The sequence below is a fragment of the Kryptolebias marmoratus genome, linkage group LG10 (genome assembly GCF_001649575.2).
Source record: "Kryptolebias marmoratus isolate JLee-2015 linkage group LG10, ASM164957v2, whole genome shotgun sequence".
NCBI classification, from domain to species: domain Eukaryota; kingdom Metazoa; phylum Chordata; class Actinopteri; order Cyprinodontiformes; family Rivulidae; genus Kryptolebias; species Kryptolebias marmoratus.
Window position 1 is genome coordinate 5,271,706 of NC_051439.1, and position 19,641 is coordinate 5,291,346.

General features: G+C 40.7%; 1 protein-coding gene across 6 annotated transcripts in view; it reads left to right on the forward strand.

Annotated features, from left to right (window-relative positions):
* Positions 1-19,635, forward strand: part of stxbp5b (syntaxin binding protein 5b (tomosyn)) — a 40,972-nt gene extending 21,337 nt beyond the window's left edge. The window contains exons 10-29 of one of the 6 annotated variants that reach the window (XM_017421553.3): positions 85-239; positions 333-405; positions 2,059-2,206; positions 2,412-2,479; positions 2,574-2,614; positions 4,184-4,404; positions 5,217-5,401; positions 5,776-5,901; positions 6,084-6,235; positions 8,684-8,746; positions 8,837-8,893; positions 8,980-9,027; positions 13,131-13,181; positions 14,000-14,095; positions 14,819-15,058; positions 15,134-15,491; positions 15,665-15,830; positions 17,727-17,838; positions 18,459-18,679; positions 19,474-19,635. In XM_017421553.3, the coding sequence (XP_017277042.1) occupies positions 85-239; positions 333-405; positions 2,059-2,206; positions 2,412-2,479; positions 2,574-2,614; positions 4,184-4,404; positions 5,217-5,401; positions 5,776-5,901; positions 6,084-6,235; positions 8,684-8,746; positions 8,837-8,893; positions 8,980-9,027; positions 13,131-13,181; positions 14,000-14,095; positions 14,819-15,058; positions 15,134-15,491; positions 15,665-15,830; positions 17,727-17,838; positions 18,459-18,679; positions 19,474-19,515 (2,623 nt within the window). In that variant the 3' untranslated portion in view covers positions 19,516-19,635. The remainder of the gene's footprint in view (positions 1-84; positions 240-332; positions 406-2,058; positions 2,207-2,411; positions 2,480-2,573; positions 2,615-4,183; positions 4,405-5,216; positions 5,402-5,775; positions 5,902-6,083; positions 6,236-8,683; positions 8,747-8,836; positions 8,894-8,979; positions 9,028-13,130; positions 13,182-13,999; positions 14,096-14,818; positions 15,059-15,133; positions 15,492-15,664; positions 15,831-17,726; positions 17,839-18,458; positions 18,680-19,473) is intronic. The other 5 variants (XM_017421554.3, XM_017421556.3, XM_017421555.3 and 2 more) reach the window with 5 other exon arrangements.
* Positions 19,636-19,641: the final 6 nt, after the last annotated feature.

Here is a 19,641-nt window from a genome sequence, read left to right on the forward strand (position 1 = left end):
TACCCCTTTTCCAATAAAACTGAACGAGCGGATAAAAGATTTGTCTGTGTGTGTTTTTTTTATTTTATTTTTTTCCAAACTCAGGGACCCGTTCATGGTCCTGTCCGGTGGCCTGTCGTACGACACTGTGGGGAGGAGAGCCTGTTTGACTGTGATGCACGGAAAGAGCACTGCCGTCCTGGAGATGGACTATCCCATTGTAGACTTTCTAACGTTGTGCGAAACTCCTTATCCAAACGGTGAGCAGCGAAAATGGAGTCCAAGACAGGCGCCGGTTCGTTTGCCATGTGATGTTTCTCCTGAGTTCACACTGTGCCGTTTTTGCTCATCAGACTTTCAGGAGCCTTACGCTGTGGTGGTCCTCCTCGAGAAGGATTTAGTTGTAATAGACCTCGGACAGATTGGGTAATTATTCATCTTTTTTGAATTGCCCATTGTTTAAAATTTGTGCTTTATTGAATTATTTTTCATCTTGTTACAATATTACCCCAACTGTAAAGGGACTAGGCCTGGGTCGGTGTGATGACTTTTAGTAAGAGTACCATATTTCACAGAATTTAATGTATAACGCCATACAACTGCTTTTATTTAACAAGATTACTGCTGCTGCTGTAATATCGCATATTGCTCTTACAGTGACTATTTTATGGCTATAGAAGGATCTATTTATAGATTTTTTTATTTTATTTTGATGCACAAATACAAAGAAGGCGAGTTAAACTCAAGTAAAATTGGCAACTATTTAAAAATTCTCACGTTTCATGTATCAATGTTGCAGATTTTAAATTCATCTGTTATCATTAGCTATTAATAGTTTTAAGATCAAGGTTGACTTCTTTATTGAATCACAAGTCAATCATCAAGTCCGCCCTGAAACTGGGAGGTCGTGGGTTCAATCCCCGGCCGGGTCGTACCAAAGACTGTAAAAATGGGACCCATTGCCACCCTGCTTGACACTCAGCCTTAAGGGTTGGAATTGGGGGGTTAGATCACCAAATGATTCCCGAGCGCGGCACCGCTGCTGCTCACCGCTCCCTCAGGGGATGGGTCAAGAGAACAAATTTCGCACACTCAGGTGTGTGACAATCAGTGGTACTTTAACTTAAGTACCTAAAGTAGATTTAAAATCCATAGCAGCTAAAACCGAGGAGAGCCAGCAGGATGGTTTTAATGACATCAGAGTACGTGTTGAAGATGACTCTCAGCTCCTACCACACCAAACGTTAGCTCCATGTCTGTAAAAGTGACTGAGGTAAAGCCATTTGTGTGTTTGCTAAGGTTGGCTGGCTGTGGCTGCCATCTTGGATTGGCTCGACTCCCAAAGTTGATCCGCCGTCGAGGTGCATCCAGTGATTGTTTTCTGACAGTTTCTTTAAAATTCACCCAGTGTTTCATTAAATATTTTGCTAACAGCCAGAGTTTGACTCCAAGGTTGAATGGCAAAGTTTTTAAAACCAATGCCGCCCGATCAGCGAGTGTTTGAACCAAAAGTTCACTCTTAGTTACAAGTTTCAGCTTATTAACTGTAAGCCTGGATGAGCTGCAGCATTAACTGTTGTCCTCATCCTGGTTTGTCTGTTAGCAAAATATCTACTGAACCATAGGGTAGATTTTAATGATGCTGTCAGAAACTAATTAGATTGGAGTTAGTCCAGTTTAGGATGGCAGCTCCAGCTAATCAACAGTAGCCAACATAAAAATGGCTGTACCCCAGTCAGTTTTACAGTTATTGAGCTAAAATTGGTTGTGGTAGTAGCTGAGAGTCATCCCCAATGCATATTCTGAGCCCTGACAAACTGCACGAAATCTTTATTAAACTTTGATGTGAAAGGCAGCGGGCGATGTGCATGAATTTAAGGAACACTAGTTTCATTCTAAGGAGTTTTTTTTTTTACTAATTTGCCCAGCAAACATTTAATTTTAAAACAATCCAAGCATCATATAACAACAGTTAAGCTGCCTCGAAACACAAAGCTGTTACTATCATCTTAATGAGTTTTCAATTGTACGCCATGCATTCTAAATCTGAGTGGGGTGTGTGGCTCGTTGTCATGACAGGTACCCGATATTTGAGAGTCCGTACCCTCTGTCCATCCACGAGTCTCCGGTGACCTGTTGCGAGTACGTTGCCGACTGCCCCGCTGAAATTATTCCTGCACTTTACTCGGTCGGCAGCCGGCAAAAACGACAAGGTTACAGCAAGAAGGTGAGCATCTCTCAGCGTCCGTCCGTCCGTCCGTCATCCTCAAACTACAGCTTACATTTGAGCGTTTGGTTTTGGAGACATGTTGTTTAACCCTGAAAGCAATAAGAGAGACGCCTGCGGCAGATTCAGCAAATAAGTAAACTAATAAAGACAAGAAGCAGATAGTCGCGTCCAGAATTTGAAACAGTTTTCCTTTTTTTCCCAGGAGTGGCCTGTTAGTGGTGGAAACTGGGGCCAAGGCAATCAGAGTTACCCAGAGATCATCATCACAGGGTTTGTATTTATTAAAAAAATAAAATAATGAATTAGTAATACCTGGATTTCATTCATACTCTTGTATTTTATGCTACATTTTTTTAATATTTAGGCACGCTGATGGGTCAATTAAATTTTGGGACGCTTCTGCATGTGAGTAACCTTTTAGTCTACTTTTTTTTTTTTTTTTTAAATCTTTTGTTGAAGATTAGCTTGATGCTAATCAGCCAAGTCACTGCTCGGCTTTTTACTTTTGAGTTTAAGACATTTCTTTTGGTACTTAAGAACACCAGGGTTTCTATGCAGTCTTAAAAAGTTCTAACTTTGGGGTTTAACATTTTTCAGGACTGAATATAAATGGAAAAAATAAATGATTGTTTTCCAGATTGTCCTGTTGATATTACAAAGCTGAGCTTGTTTGCTGTCCACAAAGTGTCCTGTGTTATTAGAAACGTCTACAACTGTTAGTTCTGTTTGGTTTGTGACTTTTGGACCTGTGTGACTCAAGCTCCAGTGTTGTCTCATCTAATATATGTCGTTGTAAAGAAGTGTGTGCTGAGTGAGAATATTCATTTTTTATAGAAACAAATATTTTTAGGGATAATAATAAATATATGTCAACCCTTGTACATATTGTCAATGTAATATATAATATCAGAATACATATCCTGGTTGTCCATTAAATGTTAAATCAACCATCTGAACTTTTTAAGACTTTCTAGACATTTTCAAGTCATGTTTTACTAATTTACCTGGAATTGTGGAATTAAATTGTAATTTCTACTTGTAATGGCCTGACTGTAAATATTTTTAATTCTGACGAGTAAGAATGTGACCAGGAGAAATGGTCACTAAACCAGTAAATTAAGAAAGGAGTGCAATTTAATTATATGGTAAAACAGCCTGCCATACTTTGTGCCATCTTTATCGAGCAAACAGGCAGGGTTGAGCGTCTCGGGTATGTTGATCGTACACGTGACACTGTTACTTAATATGCACTTGCTATATGCTTAAGAAACTCTCCATACAGGTGAACATTTCTTTTTACCCAGAGAGCCATTTTGACCTGTTGTTGGGATCAAACGACCACAAATCTGACTGAAACACGAGCACACATCACATCATCCGGAAAAATGCTTCCTTTTTGCAGGACACGAAGCTAACCTTTATTGCATTTTTGTAAAATGTTAAATTAATTAGATGAATATTTATTCCAATAAATATGACAAATATCCCTTTCATGCTTTTGATTTATTTCTTTTTCCGTTTTTCAGTTCAACATAGTCACTAAATGCTCTCAGCATATTAAACATAGTTCCTGACACTTATGATAATTAATTTAGAGATCAACTCTTACATAAAATAAAATGCTATTAATGAATTTATTTTTCCAACACACCGCCTCTTTTGTAAACTGGTGGCTTGTTTTAACTATGGTCATAAACCATTGGTTTTCAGTCAATTCTTTCAAGTTAATTATTTTTGTATAAGGATGTTGAGAACCAAATTTAGATGGCTCTAGGACCAATTTAGGCTATTTTTTCCTTGTGTGTGCTCTATAAATGCAGACAATTTGTCCTAAGTTGTGCCATGTTCGCAACTTGACATCCACAAGTTTGAAGCGTTTTCAGCTTTTTCCGTGTTACCTAATTAAAAATGGTTTTACACGTTTACACCGGAGACAGTGACTCATCGAGGGATTTTATTTGTTTGTTTTCAAAGTAATGCTGCAAGTGCTGTACAAGCTGAAGACTGTCAAGGTGTTTGAGAGGGCTCGCGGTAAGGAGGAGAAACCAAACACAGACATCGTAGACGAAGACCCGTTTGCCATCCAGACCTTGTTCTGGTGTCCTGAGAGCAGGATGCTCTGCGTGGCTGGAGTGTCTGCGCACGTCATCGTCTACAGGTTTAGCAAACAAGAACTCACCACCGATGTTGTTCAGGTGAGTGCACAGAAAGAAAAAAAAATCATTAATATGACGTAAAACTATCAATCACTCCTGCTGAAAGGCAAAATGAGGGCGATGATGTTTTTGCCTGTGTGTGTGTTTGTCTGTTAGCAAAATATTTCATGAATCACGAGGCAGATTTTAATGAAACTCTCACAAAGCAATCGAGTCGCACGTCTACAGCTGGTTACCGTTTGGAACCAACCCAATTCAAGATGGCTGCCACAGCCAATAAACCTTTAAAAACCACAAACATGTCTATAACTCAGATGATGTTACAGCTGCTGACCTAAAATTAGGTAGACTGATTCCAACACATTTTCTGGGCTTGTAGGTTTTTTTTTGTGTGTGTAAATTTAGTCATTAACATTTTTTAGTCAATTTCTGTCTGTTGGCAAAATATCTCATAAACCACTGCATGGATTTCAGTGAAATCTTTCAGAAAGAATTATCAGATGTAGCTCTACAAATGGTTAACCCAGTTCAAGATGACTGCCACACCCACTTGACACAAAAAAGGCTACAACTCTGCCAGTTTTACAGATATTATGCCAAAATTTGATATGGTAGCAGCTGAGAGTCGTTCATAACACATACTCAAAGCTCTACTTGTTATGCAGAAACTTTGCTTAAAATGTCACCATTATTTGTTGGACTCAACCCCGTTTGTCTGTGTAAATCCTGTGCTAGGCCTTTTGATTAAATCTAATGTTTCAGTATGTTTCATTAAGCCAGCTGTTAAATGGAGTAGTTCTGTGTCATTAGCCTCACATCCAAGAATGTGTCTCCTCCTCTCTTGCGTTCAGCTCCTGGAGGTGCGGATGCAGTGTGACTTTAATGACGTCGACTCCCCCGATCCAGGAGGGGAGCAGACCCCCACCCTGCCAACCTCTGCAGCTTCCTGCAGCCCTCAGGAGACTGAGCCTCCCAATCAGCTCTCTATAGGCAGCAACTCCTCCGAAGGACCCCGAGACAATATACCATGCCTACAGTACGGCCTTTTTCTTTCTTTCTGTCTTTTTTTTTTTTAATCGCAAAAATTGTCATTTGAATTCTTCACTTTATGTCAGGCTTAGATTAAAAAAAATAGTGTCAAAAGGCTAATAAAAGTAAAAAAACGGAGTCATCATTTTCCTCCCTCCAGAGGTTTTCCACAACAGTACACTTGGTGAAAATAAAAGTCTATAAAAAAAATCTAAATCCTAGATATTATAAGAATGTTTTGACAGTAATAGGTAGCCGGGGACTAACAGCAACAGAAATGATTGTGTTGTTAGCGTGGCTCTGCCCACAGGGTGATAATTCATGCCGGTGCAGAGTGCTTCCTGCTGCCTGCTGCCTCACCCCGCTGTGTGTTTGGTGCAGGGTGCGGAGCTCCCCGCTGAAGCAGTCTCCGGGCTACCAGGTGGAGCTGGTGATCCAGCTGGTGTGGGTGAGCGGGGAGCCGCCTCAGCAGATTACCAGCCTGGCAGTCAACTCCTCCTACGGCCTGTAAGTCTGCGTAGCCTTGATATTTCTGACGTGAGATCACATCTTTGTATGCCCACATGGGTCTTCTCTGGTGCTTGTTATCGCTGTGTTTTGTGCGACGTGTGAGTTTGTCAGGGAACTTTAATCTTTAAAGGAGGCGGCCGAAGGGGTAAACTCAAAGTCTCATGCCTTCTGTCTCCCAGTGTGGTGTTTGGAAACAGTAATGGTCTGGCTGTGGTGGACTACCTCCAGAAAACCCTGCTGCTCAACATGGGCACTTCGGAGCTGTACAGCCCGTCCGACCCGTGCCAGAGGCAGCCTCGCTCCCCACGTAAACCACGCCAGCCCTCTGGAGGTGAGCCTCACTCCACCAACTACACCTCTGCCGTTTCTTTCATTTATTTTTTTTCCTCCCTCCCGGTCTCTCCCTTACTGAGTGCTGCGGCGTAACTGCTCCCAGTGCTCCGGCTCCCATTAATCTTCCTGAAACACGCTCGATGCTCTATTCATTTGCTGCAGCCATGATATCCCTTTGTGATGCCGAACCTCATCAGGCTGTTAGAGGTGGGTTGGAGAGGCAGAGCTGACACTTGGCAGCTGCCCTGACTTCACACCACGAGCGTCGCCCCCTGCAGTAGTTTCTCTCCCTCAACAGGGGGCATCACTGACAGATTCTCCATCTGTTGAGTAGGACAGTGTAAAGACAGTTAGTAATCTGTCCAGATAGGAAGCTCTGCTGTGAAGGAATCATCTGGTACTGAAAAAAGTCATTAGCCATGTTTACTTGCCTGTTTAAGCCTTGTTGTTTCTGTCATATGCTTTTGTTGTTTTTGTTGTCCCCTCTCTGCCTAATCATCCTGTCACTCTGACAAATTCATTGTTTTTTGTCTCAGTTGCCTGACGCTAAATTTGACATTATAGTCACGGGAAAAAGAAAGTCCACCCCCTTCCAGTTTTAAGATTTTACATGCTAATAATCCGATCTTTACCAGCTTTTAAAATGATTCAAATCGAACCTGAAGTGAACAGAAACACACCAGATTCCACCGTGTCATTACTTATTAAACAAAAGCCTAATGTAGCTGTGTGAGGAAGAGCAACAAAGTAACTTCATATACAAAATCCACACAATGTTTCTTCTCATATCAATTGGTAATGTGTCCTTAAATCAAAAATTTTCAAGCAAAAGTTGTGACCATCTGCCTACTGCCACGTGTGTTTATTTACCTACAGAAACAGCCGAAGTGACTGGAGAAAAGGTCAAAATGTAAACTTACTCGTCTAGAAGAATTTATCAAAAACTGCATTTGATTGCTGAACTCTGTCTTCGTGGAGCTCCACAGCCCTATTTAATATCTGATATTTATTCTTGACAGTAGCTTTGCTCGATCTTTCTATTTTCTTTCGGGTTTAGCAGCAGGTTGACTCTTATATTTCCATTTAAGCTTCTTATTTCAGATTCTAGGCTTGTCAGATTCCTTCATGTTAGTTTACCTACACAGACTCCAGCCAGCCTAATGTGGGCCAATCATGTGACTCAAACCTCCATGTGGTCTTTGGCAGGTTTAGCTGAGTGCTTTGTTTACATTGAGCGTGGACCCACATTTCAGAGAATATTGATATATCTGGAAAACTACTAGAGTAAACTCTTTCAAACTGCACTGTTGGATGAAGTTCAAGATAACATTTTAATGTTTGAGTTCACACTTTGCAGTGAGTGGCTTTAAGGTCCCACCACAGCACTACAATCAGGCTGAGGTTCTGGACTTCGACTGGACTGTTGCAGCGTCTTGATTCTTTTCTTTTATAGATGATCTGTTGTAGATCAGCTGCTGTGTTTGAGATCATTGTTCTGTTGTGTCATGACCCAGTTTGGTCCAGACCTCAGCTGTCTCCTGCTTTTATAGAGGTGCTCACAGTGATGATGATCAGATAAGCTGTACATTTGATCAGCAGCTCCTGGCTGTTACTGAACCTCCTAAATCCTGTGGAAGCACCAATGCTGGACGGAGTTTTTCAGAGTTTCTATATTTAGTGTAATAAATAATGACATGTTGGAATGTGCTGTGTGTTTTTGTTCACTTGAGGTCAGATTTAAATCATTTTAGACCCTGGTGACTGCCACATGACTGCATGCATTTTCCTTTTGTTACATTTATTCCATTTAAATTGCAAAAACACAATCTGATAATAGTACAACACATTTTACTGTTTTAGCACTCACAAATTCAGCAGCAAGCCACTGAGACTCTGTTGGTTTTGATTTGCAGTTATTTTCTGTCTCACTGTTTTCACTCTTTGGTCTCTCTCTGTGATTTGCTAAAGACATTCCAACTGCTACGTCTTACATGTCTAGACTTTCTAACTTCTATTCTCAGTCTGTGAAAAAACTGCACTCATCTCACTTCAGTAAGTCCCGTTCTGTCGGAATTCATTCTCCTTCTCGCTTCATTAATGTTGGAAGCTTTCCGTCTTATGAAGATACACTCCCTGGTTTTGACACGGGGGCCACCCCCAAACCTCCAAAGCTGAGTTTTCAGCAGTGAAGTTGGAGGAAAATTTCTAGCTGGAGGGCACTTAAACAAAATCTGGTCGTGTATCTTTCAGTCCTGCTTCCTGTGTCGTTAGACAAACAAATCTAGTACAAATCCTAGTAATTTCATGTGTCCGTATTAAGTCTTTTTTCAGTAACTTAGATCAGTAGCTATCCTTGTCATTTTTTGGTTAGGTGACTAGTGTAGTCTTTTGTAGAGTTAGACCTTTTCTGCTGTATTTTAAATGACAATATCTGTGACTCCTGCAGGACTGTGTGACTCCAACGATGGGTCAAATAACTCAGAGGACCGATGCAAATCACCTACTTCAGGTAGGCCTCTCTAAAGTCATCATCCCCAAATTTGATTCTATGCTAACGTTAAGATGCATCTTTTATAAAATGCTGCTGTTTATCATGTAGGATCTACTTCACCATTCAATTCAGATGATGAACGAAAGCAGAACTTCATAGAGAAGGGTACTGTATGCTTAAAATGCACGTGCCCTTCGATTCTTGTAAATGACTGAAGGGATCTGATTTGTGTCTTTGAACCTTGCTTCCAGTGAAGGTAAAAAGCAGACGCTTTTCCAAGACGGTTGCCAATGACTTTGGTACTGTATCTTCCACGTGTTTTTCATTGTGGTTCCTCGCTCTTTCCTCTCTGAATGACGGCGCTCTAACCACGCTGTGCCTCCTCTGCCAATCAGCGCAAGAAAATCTGCATCCAGCAAATGGATTTTTACTAATCACATGGGGTTTTAATAGCTGGTATAAAATTTAGGTTTCTTTTGTCAAATGCATGACAGGATGTCTTTTACATTTCAGCCCTCAGATTTTCTATGCAGTTTTTTTTTTTCCCCCACAACTGTGGATGAAATATTTGTTACCACAGAGGCCCCAAATCACAAAGTCAGGATTTTTCACAGACGTCTAATTTATAAAGTCCTCACAAAAGGTAGATTTGCTCCACAAACATGTGCTTTTCTCACACAGTTTGCCCACATCTAAATGAGTCATTGTGCATGCATTTAGGGAGCTACTTTTTAAGCAAGAACACTTTTCAAATTCGACAATAATTATTCAGTTTTTCTTTGTGTTTGACACCCTCCACCACCACAAACGCCCTCATTTTAACTGGACTGCAAATATTTGAAAATGACGACCCATCCCTAATGTATTAAGGAGAAAGATGTGCCCATATTTATGCAAATTAGAGAAATTGGCTTGCAGGATTAGCAGCAGCGCATCTCCATATCCAAAACCTCTGATTCATTAGAGTTTTTCAGCTTCAGGACTTGGATTGAGTAAACTTTGGTCCATCCCAACTGGGTGGACACGGCCATTTTTGAAGCAAAAACACAAATACGTGGCTGGGGTCGAATATTTGAAGAGTAATGGAATAATTACTAACAGATCTGAAGAGTTCCTAGTCCAATAGAAATCAAGGACCAACAGATAGAAGGGGCAAAACATAGAGCAAAATACAGACACTGGGTACTCTTAGTGAATCTGGGCCAGAGTGTATTACTCGATCCTTTTTTATTTATTTATTTCATACAAAAGCATAGAAAATCTACTTCCTGCCTCAGTATTTGCAGCACTAACCACCTGAATGTTTAACTAAACTCTTTGATTGTTGACACTTGCTGTATTTCTGATTTCAGGGCTTCGGTTCAGTGTAATCTGTCATCTATCCGCTCTTTATTGTTTTTTTTTTTTTCTTTACCTACTCTTTTTGCATAACAATGTTCATTTGATATAATGATCTTATTTCTCGACTTCCTCTTGCTTTGTTGGACAGTCCAGGGTCCTGTGTGATGCTTCTGCTTAATTTGTATTCTCACGGTCGCTCTGAGGGTGGTTATACTCTGCAACAGGCAACTTTTGGGGATTTGTGCTTTAGATAGCAGCACTCCTGGTAGAACGGAGTGATGCTCAAAACCAGTTGTAATGGTTTTAGTATTCAAATTAGCCCCCCTTTCTTAAAACTGTTTAGGGCTGGGCGATATGACCAAAAAAGATCACAGTATTTTGGAGTTTTATTGTGATACACAAAATATGTTTCTGCATTTCTAAATGCTCATTTAATCACAGTAATAATGTTTAATTTAACACTATAATCTAAAGCAGTGGAGAACCACGACTCATGGACAGACATGGGCCAGTATGCTCCCTAAATACTGTAATATCACTGCCTAATATTTATTATATTGTGTAGAATAGTGTAATATTACTTAATATTGTCTAGTTATTTTAATTTGAATGCACAGATATGTATAAGACTGAGAAAACACAAGTAAATGTGGACAATCACTGTTTAAAATCTGTGTCAACTTTTTCCTGCACTTAGGACAGGTTTTAAACCAATATATGATCAGCATTTTTCATGCATTGAGACTATTTTTTTATTATTTAAACACCAGAGAATCTGAAGGCTGTTTTTAAAAAAGTGATAGAAAAATATTTATATTTTTAAACATAGACATAATTCACCATCAGCAGCTTGTTTATTGAGGCTGTAGGGAGCTGAAGTTTCCCCATTTTATGTTTGACTGACTGCTACGTGGCCAAAACACGGTGTGTTTCTCTTTAAGTGGAATAATAAGGGAGAAACAATGCTATTTGGCTTTCTTCTGAGCTCCACAAGATACACACAAGACAAGTGGCAGACTAAACTACAACATCAGATTAATTTATTTCTAATTCTAAACTTATTGTGCTTATTACGGAAAATAATACTTCTTCTCTGCTAAAAGTACGGCAACACTGAGAGTTTGACAAGCTGATTAATTAATTAATTAGCCAGTTATTAGCCTCTGTAGCCAGCCTGCAGTGTTGGTGGTTGTATATATTTCACCTGCTAACATGCTAGCTCTTGTAGCTTGTTGCAAACGTTTGTTTCAAAACAGCGTTAACTTGAAAAGAGAGACAGGTGTTACTCCTCTGATACTCTGATTCGTTTATCCACCAGATAAAAAGTACAAACTTACAACTTTTATTTATTCATTATGAGAAAAAAGTATAGGAGAATGTCCTGCTTGCTTACTGGTCACGGAGGGAGGTAATTTAAAAAAAATCTCTATTTCTGATTTTTTATTTTTAGGCATTTAAACCGCTGGAATGGTATTTTTGATTTTTTTTGTAACACCTATATACCATGAAACTGGTAACCGGACTGTCTGCTCACAGACCGTGGTGCGCTGACCCTCGTTTCCTCACCGACATAGAAACAAACGTTACAGCTGTCCTCTCACACAATTTAACAGCAGGAGTGACTTTTAATCCGTTCAGCTCCGGAACAAAAATTAGGACGCAGTCTCTCAAACAGAAGGCGAGAGTGAGAGAAAGAGAGAGTGTCTTCTGAGCAGTCACCCCATCACATTCAGGGCGAAAAATGAGTCACAACCAAGCCAAAGACTGTTCCAAACACACAAAACTAACTACATCTGTTCTCAGACACACAACAACAGCTGAGCTGGACACCTGATATCAGAATTGGATCAAATGATTAGATTAGAACAGCAGCCAATGCCACATAGAGATCACAGTTAGTGTAGATTAAAATTCAGCATATTGTGACCAGGAGCTTAATAAAATGACATGTTCAGGCATAACGATCACATCTCACTGGGCTATCAGCAGTTGGCGACCTGAATTTATGAAGGAGACTCCTGAATGTCTCGAGACTTTTGTGGAGTTCTCAGTGTCCCCGTGTGAGTCTCAGAGTCCAGTCCTGTCACTTGAGCATTAATTAACAAGTCCATCCGCTGACTTTTTTGTCCAGTAAATTCTTCCTCATAAAGAAGAAATTATTGGAGAAAAAAGTCAGCTCTGGCAGCTGTTTTATCAGGTACATGCTAACTCATTGAGCCTCTGAACTGTAGCCACCTGAGTTTTCTCAGAGGCAGCGGTGTCCTCTTTCCATTTCTAACACAACCAGGGAAAATGGCAGCTTTCAGAAAGTTCAGATCGTTTCTGACGGCGTCTCTTTGTTAGGAAGAGACGCCGAGATCCCTCCATGTGCAGAAGCCAGCTCCAGTAATTAGGCCGCGTTTGTTTCCGAGTCCCTTTGTGAAATCCGGACCCCTTGCGGACGAAAGATCAAGAGCCGTTTTATTTTTTTTATTTTTCAGCAACACGTCGCTCATTTGCCACCTTTTGAACGCCCGTTAACTGTCGCTGACAGCTAACGAGCCGTTTCCCTCTCTTCTGAAACACGAACACAGAAGCCCCGCTGGAGAACTGTCTGTATGACGGGGGGAGAGGGCGGGGGGGGTCTGTCTGGGTTTTCAGGGTGGCAGGGAGAGGGAGCTGGGATGCGTTTGAGGCGGCTCGTAAAACCTAAACTCCTTATGAATTAGATACAGGTGTTTAAAAAAAATAGCAGATAAAGTTTATAGTCAATATTCACAATATAGTCATTATTGAAATGGCACAAAAGAAAACTATATATCTCGATTATACTCGGTCTACTGCCCAGCCCTAGTTTAGAGTCCTGTTCCTCACAGAAGGAAACTGAATGCTCTGTTTTATGCCCTCAACAGTTGTCCTACCGTTGGTATTATCCCTCCTAAGAATGGCTCTAACTTGAATATTTTCAATCAATTATCGCAAACAGATTTTACACTCTGATTGAATTGAGCAAAAATCTTATTTTTAGTCATTATTATTTCCCTAAAAACATGGGGGGGGGGGTTATTTGTTTCTGTTGCAGCCAAGATGTCTCGGAAAATTAGCTCGCCTTCTGAGCAAAAGCCAGATCTGGGTAAGCCAAAATTACTGACTTTAAGAAGTTTGATGATTTTATTTGTTTGTTTGTTCTTACAGGTCTCGATGGGGCTTTTGAGATTCTTTGTTTTGTGTTAAAGCTACTCATTGCAAAGTCATGAAGACCGGTCAGAAATAAAAAAAATCATAAAATAAGAAACAGAATCCGCACAATATTTTTCTGGTTAATTTGTAAATAGGTCAACAATGGTGACATCCATGGAAGAGCTGTTTGGGATTGAGAAGTGTAACTATTTTGATGTATTTGTACTTATTTACACTCTGATGTGTTGAGTAAAGTGTGATTAAAAACAAAAAAAAGGTTGTAAACTCACCCATCTATAAGAAGTTTCGAAAAGCTGAGCTTTGTCTTTACATTGCTTCACTGTCCTGCTTGATCCCAGATATTTATTATTGACAGTTTATTTTATTTTTTTGCAATTAGCAGCAGATTGACTCCTATATTTCCACTTAAACATCTTCTCTGAGGTTCTACTCATGTCCGATTCCGCCATATTTGTTTGCCTAGACAGACTACAGCCAGTCTAATGTAGGTCAGCAGAGTTCTTTGTTTACACTGAGTGTGGACCCACGTTTCAGAATTTTATATAAAAACTACTGGAGTAAACTCTTTCAAACGGCTCGGTTTGATGAAGCCCAGTTTATTTCATACTTTGCAACGAGTATCTTTCGAATTGAAAGCTCCAAAGAGTCCATTTCTAAAAGCAGCAGCATGTTTGTGTGAATTTAAACCTCCTGACGTCTTTTCCCTGCAAGTTGAGATGAAAGCTGTTCTTTTATTTGCACGGGGCTCAGAGAATAGGACCCAGCTGTGGCGCTCTGTGACGTGTAAGAGAACCAGGATGTGCCTGAAGGGGCCCATCAATAGAACTAAGTCAGACCCCAACTATTGTGAGTGGTCCAGCCATGGTCTGACTTGGGCTGAAGTGGGATAACTCATACTAACCAACCCCCTCATAAGGGTTTTTTTTATTTGGAAAAAGGTTCACATGTGACACTAATCCTCTCACGGTTATTGTTTCCTTCTTTTTGAGGACGCTTGAATGCATTCAGTATCGAAAATCTGGCTTTTCTTGTTTGCAGTTTCTTTTTTCCCCTTGCAACGGACTCACATGATGGGCGATGTATTAACTTTCTCCTCTGGGCCATAGAGTTTTTTTATGGGAATTCCCTGTTTGCTTGTTTTAGCTTCAGTCCAAACAGCTATGAGGCATGAATGATTCTTTCTGCTTTTAATGGCAGTTATTCTTTATAGTTATATATATATATATATATATATATATATATAGTTATTGAACTACATTTATATTTTACTGTGTTCTTTTGAGAATTTTGTCAGGTGTAGTTGCATAAAAGCACATTTGAAACTAAATCTGTATATTTCAAGGAAAACATCACAATATAAGAAAAGCCTTTTGGTCTGTTCTGGGCAATGTTTTTTCCCCCTCTAAATGCTTCATATATGATAGAAGGTGTGCTCTACTAAGCACTGTCCTGCAGATTGTGGCTCTAATTGTTAACGGAGTTTCCTGTTTGCTTTTTTAACATGCTAAACTGCTTTCCCACTTCTGTTCGACACGACCCGTCGCCTCATTCTCTGGTTTTTGTCCTCAGATGCCAAGGATAATGCGTTCAGCCGCTCGCGGAGTTCAAGCGTAACCAGCATAGACAGAGAATCTCGAGAGACCATCTCCTCTTTTTACTTCTGCGAGAGTTTCCCCAGGAAGTCGGAGAGCCTGGTCAGCCCCTGTCTGTTAGTGGGGACCACCCAGGGCTCTGTGATGATGCTGGCTCTCTGTCTGCCACCGGGTGGGGACCAGAGGCTGCAGCAGCCAGTCAGCTTCTCCTCCTGCGGTAAGAACCAAACACAATAACTTTATTGTCTATATTTGTATTAACACGGTTTCTAATCCAATCCCTTATTTTCAGGCACCTTGGTCAGACTTAAAGGAGGGATTTTGACCATGGCCCTTCTTGATGCCACTGGAACTTTGCTGCCCCCTTCGTATGAACAGTGGTATGACCCGAATGCCTCAGATGAAGAAAAAGAGAAGGGCCGGCGGCGCAGGCCTGCCTCTCCCCCGTCTTCACAAGAAGGCCAGGACACTCAGTTTACCGTGCTGTGTTCAGAGAAACAGGCCAAGGTGGTGGCCATGCCCTCCCATACCTGCATCTACAAACACAACATCACAGAGACGTCTTTCGTGCTGAGGGCTGATGTGGTGCAGATGGCTGGGGCTTACTGCATCGCCTGTTTCTGTGCTAACGGCCACATTATGACTCTCAGGTATTTCCACTTACTGTTCTTTCTTTGGCGTTTCATTATCTATGATCAAACCATAACACCTCCATGTGACCATAACCGTTTTCTAACAAAGGACAAAGATGTGTGGGTGTTTTTAGCTCACAAAAGTGATTCTAGCTTTGACCTTATGCTGCCTGTTGTTTGTATGATCCCAGTTTGCCCAGTCTACGGCCTCTGCTGGATGTGAACTACCTGCCACTGACCGACATGCGAATAGCAAGAACATTTTGCTTTTCCAACTTGGGTCAGGCTCTGTACCTCACCTCCCCCACTGAGATCCAGAGGATCACCTACAGCCAGGAGACTTGTGACAACCTACAGGTCAGATAACTGAGAAACAACTTGGCAAAGTTGTATTAGCTAATGCTTGCTTATCTGATCTACACTCGGTGACATAAAAGGTAAAGCCAGTATCTCATAGGGTTGCGACTGATGGAGCTGAGATCGCAATCTAAAATTGCGAAAAATTATGAGAATATAGGCAAATATGGACCAATTTATTTTTCTTTAGTTGGCGTGGTTTTTCGACCTGGACGTGTTTTTTGTCAGAGGAGAGCTCTGGTGCAATGAAAATTTGTCACAAATATTTAGAACATGTTGATTGTCCCATAGTGTGATCTGTTGTGGGTGACCAGAACCTTCACAACGTGTGGGTGCCCTCACGTACCCGTTGGTTCCAACAATGGGCCACTGTGACATCTGAACATCCCACATATCGACCACCCAACCTCATGCAGACCCATAATGTGGCCGTATCAAACTCCATCAAGTGCTGATAATCTGCCTAATAAGTCTATGACTCTTTCTGTGTCTGCTGACCTTCACCCATTGGTTTAAATCAGGGGTGTCCAAAGTCGGTCCTCGAGGGCCGGCATCCTGCATGTTTTAGTTCTCTCCCTAGTGGTTGTAACAACCTCCTCAGCAAGTTAGTGTTCTGCTTAGGCCTTCTAATGAGCCATCATTTGATCCAGGTGTGTAAAACCAGGGAGAAAACTAAAACATGCAGGATGGCGGCCCTCGAGGACCGACTTTGGACGCCCCTGGTTTAAATGGCTGTCAGACTCTCCAGCAACTACCTGATAACACTACCACTCAGCTTGTGATGCAGCACTGGTGCTGTTTTAGGCTAGTATCTACTTTTAGATTAATCATATCTCAGACCCTGAATTGATTTTCAAATGTCAAAAATGGATTTTATATATGTTAATCTGTGCTGCCACTTTAAGAGAGTCCGCAGATTAGCTGTTTGTCCTAGTAGAGTTACCGTAGCTTCCTGTAATGGAAACATGTTGCAGTAAAGCTCTTTTTTAACTTGAATAGTTGGTCGAACATGAGCGCCTCTTTTAGTAATGACTGAAACATTTGATTTGTGAAAAAATTGATGACGCTAAAAAAAAAGCTAAGTTGGCGTCTGTGCTAACTGTTGGTCAGTCGCCTGTGATTACTGGGATTTCCTGACATGTTGTGCACTTTTTATTAAACTTGAAAATATATAAATCAGTGTTTACTTGTGTAAAATAAGCCATAATTATTTAGGTTGTCAAGATTGTCAGAACACATTGAGAATCATTTTTCTTTAATCACATCGCAGCCCTCTGAAAATGTAAGCGAATTGTGAGGTGTGTAAAGATTTCCAACCCTGTTCTGGACATGCCAGCTGTTTGCAAACTGAATCATTTCCAAACCCATCGCTGCTACATGTGGACCAAATTACAAATAAATTGGACCACTCTGGTGGGTGTAATATTTTTAAGCCAGGCCAATTCCCCAGAAGACAAAGATCTCTTTGTTTTTTTAGCATGTAGGTACAGACAATATATATATATTTTTTTACATGAAGTAATTTGAGTCTTTCAAAGATTTTATTATAATTGAATTGAAGCTGATCTGTGCTGTAATGTTATTTTATCTCTTTGTGCTTGCCAAGAATCCTCTTATTTTTCTGTCCAACATGTTCCAAGAAGGATATTACCAATTTTAATTTACTTGTCTGCTGTTATTATCTATTTATGTTGACCACTGTACATTTTAAACCCTGGAGAATTTTAATATGTCAAAAAAAAGATGTTCTCTGAAACAGGAAATAACTTATTTTTAAAGCAAACTTGCACTGACATAACAAAAACAAACCAAAAGCTCTGATTCATGTTGCTCAGTCTGTATATCTCAGGGGAGAATATATTCAGACAGACGTGCTGGCGGTTTTGTCCTCCTCAGGAGATGCTCAGTGAGTTATTTACGCCCGTGGAGACACCGGAGGCTCCAAACAGAGGATTCTTCAAAGGCCTGTTTGGTGGAGGAGCTCAGTCTTTGGACAGGGAGGACCTGTGTGAGTTCATGAAGATATTCCCGTTATCAGTGTAGTTATCACCTGCCAGGAAAAGGCAGGCAGTAACGTGTTTTGCTTGTGTCTGTGTTTGTCTGTTTGCAAAATATCTTAAAAACCACTGGTCGGATTTTAATGCAACTCTCAGGAAGTAATTGTTAAATGCATCTCTACAACTGATTACTTTTGGAGTCAGCTCAATTCAAGATGGTCACCACAGCTTACCGGTCTCGGCAAACACAAAAATGGTGATAACTCGGTCAGTTTTACAGATTTTGAGCCAAAATTAGGGTGAGGTAGTAGCCGAGACTCATCCACAACACATACTTTGACTGCTAATAAAACACTGTTACTGTCAAGATAACAGGATGACCAAAGCAGCTACGACTCCATCATTTCTCAACACAAATATGATCTTAGACTAAAACTCTGGCATGGAAGGTGGCGGGCGATATGCATTCAAGGAATGCTAGACATTTACTTTTCTATAAGTGTTTGGTTTTCTGCCCTCTGATTTTAAGCATCGAGGATTTGGAAGAAAATCTGTTCCATTATTATTATTACTATTATTAATAGTGTCCCCTGAAACAGGATTTATTAAAGCACCCTTCTGTCTCTGGCAGTTGGTGAAACGACTGCTGGTAAAGCGTCCCGCAGCCTGGCCCAGCACATCCCCGGCCCCGGCAGCATGGAGGGCATGAAGGGGGCAGCGTCCGGGGTCGTGGGTGATCTCGCCAGGGCCAGGATAGCTCTGGATGAGAGGGGGCAGAAACTGGGCGAGCTGGAGGAGAGGACGGCAGCCATGATGGCCAGCGCAGAGTCTTTCTCGAAACACGCTCATGACGTAAGAACAAAGTATTTAATCGTATAAGCACTTATTTAAAAAAAACAAAAAAGAAGAGGAGACATCTCATGACACACTGGACAAATTTTAATGAAAATTGCAATACATAATCATTGGATGTACATCTACAATTTCTAACATTTGGAGTGAACCCGATTCAAGATGGCCGTCACAGGCAACTTATCTTAAAAAAAAAACACAAAAATGGTTGTATTTCAGTCAGTTTTAGAAATATTGAGATAAAATTTGGTGTGGTAGTAGCTGAGAGTTATTCTTAGAGCATACTCTAAGTGCTACTCATGGCACAAGGTCTTTACTTAAAATGATGCCATTATTTTTTAGCGTCAACTCAGTTTGTCTGTTAGCAAAATATTTTAAGAACCAGTGGATGCATTTGAATGACACTTTCAGAAGGTAATCATTGGATGTACATCTACGACTGATTAACTGTTTGAGTCAATCTAGTTCAAGATGGCTGCCACAGCTAATCAACATTAGCCACCACAAAAATGGCTACAACGCAGTCAGTTTCACAGGTATTGAGCTTAAATTTGGTGTGGTAGTAGCTGAGAGTCGTTCACAGCACACGCTCTGAGTATGACATCTTGTAATTTCTCATGAAAAGGCGCAGAACATCATTTTGAAAGCAAAACAGCTACAACTAATAAGACAAGATAAGACAACCTCTTAAGACAAGATGATCTCAGTCCAAAACTAAAGGCAGTGGGTAATATGCTCTCCTTCCAGGAATGCTAGGCCTTTCAATATGTCTTTCTTTGTATGTTTCTCTTCAGATGATGCTGAAGTACAAAGATAAAAAGTGGTACCAGCTCTGATGGCAGTGTGTGGGACTGTTGGACTCTATCATGCACACCAGTATCTCTGAGGAGCTGGAGGTCCTTCCCTTTTTTCTTCTTTTCTTCTTCTGTTCAACAGAATCATGCTCTTTTTTTTTTTTTTTT